The 4,355-nt window shown below is 44.7% G+C and overlaps 1 protein-coding gene across 2 annotated transcripts in view; it reads right to left on the bottom strand.

The window, feature by feature from the left end:
• pecr (peroxisomal trans-2-enoyl-CoA reductase) overlaps positions 1-4,355 on the bottom strand; it is an 8,709-nt gene extending 4,354 nt beyond the window's left edge. Inside the window, exons 1-3 of one of the 2 annotated variants that reach the window (XM_036564308.1) lie at positions 3,977-4,355; positions 2,269-2,405; positions 1,869-2,034 (exon numbers count right to left, since the gene is read on the bottom strand). In XM_036564308.1, coding sequence (XP_036420201.1) covers positions 1,869-2,034; positions 2,269-2,405; positions 3,977-4,208 — 535 coding nt within the window. In that variant the 5' untranslated portion in view covers positions 4,209-4,355. The remainder of the gene's footprint in view (positions 1-1,868; positions 2,035-2,268; positions 2,406-3,976) is intronic. The other variant, XM_036564307.1, reaches the window with a different exon arrangement.

Below are 4,355 nucleotides of genomic sequence, written 5' to 3'. Positions count from 1 at the left end.
TCAGTCACTCCATTGTTTGATGATTATATTAAGGCCCAGTCCCATGTTACCCCTCGCCCCGTCACTCAGCCCTGCCCCTCCGTTAATTGTTCTTGTCTAGGTGTAGGGTGTCCTGATTCGTGTTGAGATAGAGGGGGAGGGTGAAGTGTTGGGGCTACATGACCCTCCAAACGGAGGTTTTTCAGAGACTCCAAACAGAGAGATATGAGGAAAAAAGAAAAACCGACGAGACGGAGAACAAGAGACCAGAGAAACCCACAAATGTGAGAATTTTCTCTGTTAAAAATTACAATAAACACTGTTATCTTAGATTAATGTAGTTTCAGTGTATTATGGTCCTTTTCTTCATAACAAGCAAACAGGCACCCCAGCAGTGAGGAGCTGAACTTTACCCTCCTCTGCTGTCACTGCAGACTGGCAGGGTCGCCTACAGAGCAGCGCTGGTAGCTGTTAATGAAGTGATGCTCTTTTTATTTGAGGGTCTCATTTCAGAGGGAAGATTCAACCACTACCCTGTAACTCAGTTCTAAAGGGCAACACTCAAAAACAAGGGGTAAAAATAAGGAATGGGGCGGGGCCTAAAGCTGGAACAGGTGATTCATTTTAGAAATATTTTTTGTTATGTTTTTTGAAATACTCTGTAAATCTGATAGCCATCAATAAATAAACCTGTCCAGTCATTTCATTCAGACCAAACAGCCTACCTGCCTGTCCACCTACCTGTCTACCTGCCTGTCCACCTACCCGTCTACCTGCATGTCCACCTACCTGTCCACCTGCCTGTCCACCTACCCGTCTACCTGCCTGTCCACCTACCTGTCTACCTGCCTGTCCACCTACCTGTCCACCTACCTGTCCACCTGCCTGTCCACCTGCCTGTCTACCTGCCTGTCCACCTGCCTGTCCACCTACCTGTCCACCTACCTGTCCACCTGCCTGTCTACCTGCCTGTCCACCTGCCTGTCCACCTGCCTGTCTACCTGCCTGTCCACCTACCTGTCTACCTGCCTGTCCACCTACCTGTCTACCTGCCTGTCCACCTGCCTGTCCACCTACCTGTCTACCTGCCTGTCCACCTGCCTGTTTACCTGCCTTTCTACCTGCCTGTCCACCAGTTGGTTAAGTTAAGCCCTATGATGGTTAAATTGGTTAAATTAAGCTGTATGATGGTTAAATTGGTTAAATTAAGCTGTATGATGGTTAAATTGGTTAAATTAAGCTGTATGATGGTTAAGTTGGTTAAATTAAGCTGTATGATGGTTAAATTGGTTAAGTTGAGCTGTATGATGGTTAAATTGGTTAAGTTGAGCTGTATGATGGTTAAATTGGTTAAATTAAGCTGTATGATGGTTAAATTGGTTAAATTAAGCTGTATGATGGTTAAATTGGTTAAATTAAGCTGTATGATGGTTAAATTGGTTAAATTAAGCTGTATGATGGTTAAGTTGGTTAGGTTGAGCTGTATGATGGTTAAATTGGTTAAGTTGAGCTGTATGATGGTTAAATTGGTTAAGTAGAGCTGTATGATGATTAAATTGGTTAAATTAAGCTCTATGATGGTTAAGTTGGTTGAATTAAGCTGTATGATGGTTAAGTTGGTTAAGTGGAGCTGTATGATGGTTAAATTGGTTAAATTAAGCTGTATGACAGTTAAGTTGGTTAAGTTAAGCTGTATGTTGGTGGATAGTGACTGACTCCTCTATCGGGCAGATTGGAGAGCCAACTGATGATGAAAAAATGTAAACGCACTTAAGATGCATTTTCGTGTCTGAGTGTAAATGGAATGTGAATCAATCTCCTCTGGACATTAATCTGAATGAGAGATGTGTGAAACGAGGCTCTAACTGCCCACGCTGTACATTACTGACCCTCCTTGCAGCAGAGAAAGGTTCCCGTGAGGTTCGTGTCGATGACGGCCTTCCAGCCCTTCAGGCTCATGCTGGCCGCCGGGCTGCTGAACTGACCGCCGCCGTTATTCACCAAAAAATCTATCCGGCCGTACAGCTTCAGCGTGGACGCCACCAGATTCTTCACCTGTCAATCACAAGTGAGTTGAGAGACCCATTTAGAAACAGCACCTGAAAACACACTTCAGATACAATTACAGCCGTAACGATGACTCAGTCAGAATCAGGGACTCCATTACTGATATTACAGTAACAGTGACATTAGCAGTGACAACACACGATTACACTTAAGTGCATTAACTGTTTCTGAAAATACGGTTATAAATGTGCTTTTTAGTTAAATCTCTGATCAGATCAGAACCTCGTCCTCATCGCGGATGTTACACCGGATGGGGGTGACCCGGGGTGGCCCGGAGGATTCCGGGATATGGGGCTTCAGCTCCTCAGCTGCGGCCTCCAATCGCTCCAACTTCCGAGACGCGATGACCACACTGCATCCTGAACAGAGCAGCAGAGGAACATCTCATACAAACACTGAAAACAGTGAAAGAACGGCTTTTAATTCAAGGTCTTTTAACTGCAGGGCTTTTAATAGAAGGGCTTTTAACAGAAAGGCTTTTAACTGAAGGGGTTTTAGCTGGAGGACTTTTAACTGAAGGTGAGTGGTCAGATACTGATAGCCTATTTCCTGCAATGTTTTGTGTGAAAAATAAAGATGAAGTGAAATTCCGGAGAGCGTCTCTCCAAACGGAGGAAGGTGTCGGATTTCCTCAGGCTGGTGTTTGTACGGCTGTGAAAGTTGGTCCACTGAACTGTTTGTTATTGATCAGTGGTCACTCAAATCGTTAAAGCTTTGGGTGGTTTTGAATTTTATTACAAAGCAAACTGTGAGAGTGTGTGTGTGTGTCTGTGTGTGTGGTGTATGATATGTGTGTGTGTGTGTGGTGTATGAGTATGCATGTGTGTGTGTGTGTGTGTGTGTGTGTGTGTGTGTGTGTGGTGTATGTGTGTGTGTGTGTGATGTATGTATGTGTGTGTATGTGTGTGTGTGTGTATGTATGTATGTGTGTGTATGTATGTGTGTGTGTGTGTGTGTGTGTGTGTGTGTATGTGTGTCTGTGAGTATGTGTGTGTGTATGCATGTGTGTGTATGTGTGTGTGTGTGTGTGTATGTATGTGTGTGTGTCTGTGTGTATGTATGTATGTGTGTGTGTCTGTGTGTGTGTGTCTGTGAGTATGTGAGTATGTGTGTGTGTGTGTGTGTGTGTGTCTGTGAGTATGTATGTGTGTGTGTGTGTGTGTATGTGTGTGTGTATGCGTGTGTGTGTGTGTGTGTCTGTATGTGAGTGTGTCTGTGAGTATGTATGTGTGTGTGTATGTATGTGTGTGTGTATGTGTGTGTGTGTATGTGTGTGTGTGTGTGTGTGTGTGTGTGTGTGTGTGTGTGTGTGTGTGTCTGTGAGTATGTGTGCGTGTGTGTGTGTGTGTGTGTCTCCATTATAACAGGTGAAATCGGGAGTCTGAAGAAAACTGAGGCTGCGTCCCAATCCGCACACTATCGTTCTGAACAGTCTGAGTCAGTGCATCACCAATGTGATGTGTTTAGTCTTTTTAATGGGTTGATATCACAGCTTAAATGACTCTAATGGTTTAACAGGCAACCAGTGGCTGATTCTAAATGTGTCTGATGTTTTCCTAATGGGAACTAAAGGTGTTTTACAGGAAACTAGTGGTCTCCACTGGAAACCATTAAGTCAATTCCCATTAGAAGGCAAAACCATCAGTTGTTAATCCAAATGGTTTCTAATGGTCCTTTTTCAGCAGGGTAATACAGAGGAAGGTGGTTTTGGGCGCAGCTTTAGTGTAAAATCTGAACTCTGAGTTTTCAGGTTAAAGTTCACTGAGAGGTTCAGAGAGTCGGCGCTGTAAACTGACTCGGTTCATCAGCGAGTCGCTTAAACAGTTTAATTTAATAATGTAGAAAAGCTGGACAGTTCAGTTTAACACAGTAACGGAGTTTAACAGAGTGAGACGGAGAGTGAGACGGAGAGTGAGACGGAGAGTGAGACCTAGCTGCAGCAGCTCCGCTGTGATGGCCTTTCCGATCCCGCTTCCTCCGCCGGTCACGATCGCCACCTTCCTACTGAACAGATCCGACCTGAACACAGACATACCGGACCGGGACCGGTACCGCTCTGCGAGAGCCGCTACTGACCCCGCAGACACAGCTGGGCTGCGCAGAGTGCACACACACACACACACACACAAACACGTAAAAGTCCGTCTGAACTCCGCTTTCATAATAAAAGTCCCTCAGCGTTCCTTAGTGCAGCTGCACTAACGGCTTCACACTCTTTTCTGATTCACTAAATCAGATTATTGTTCAGTTCAGTTTCCAACCTGCAGAACATTTTACACCTTTAACAGACGAAGGAGTTTTACAGACAG

This window comes from Colossoma macropomum, unplaced genomic scaffold (assembly GCF_904425465.1).
Source record: "Colossoma macropomum unplaced genomic scaffold, Colossoma_macropomum, whole genome shotgun sequence".
NCBI classification, from domain to species: domain Eukaryota; kingdom Metazoa; phylum Chordata; class Actinopteri; order Characiformes; family Serrasalmidae; genus Colossoma; species Colossoma macropomum.
The sequence above is the reverse complement of the archived record's forward strand: the minus strand, read 5'-3'. Positions and strand labels throughout refer to the sequence as shown.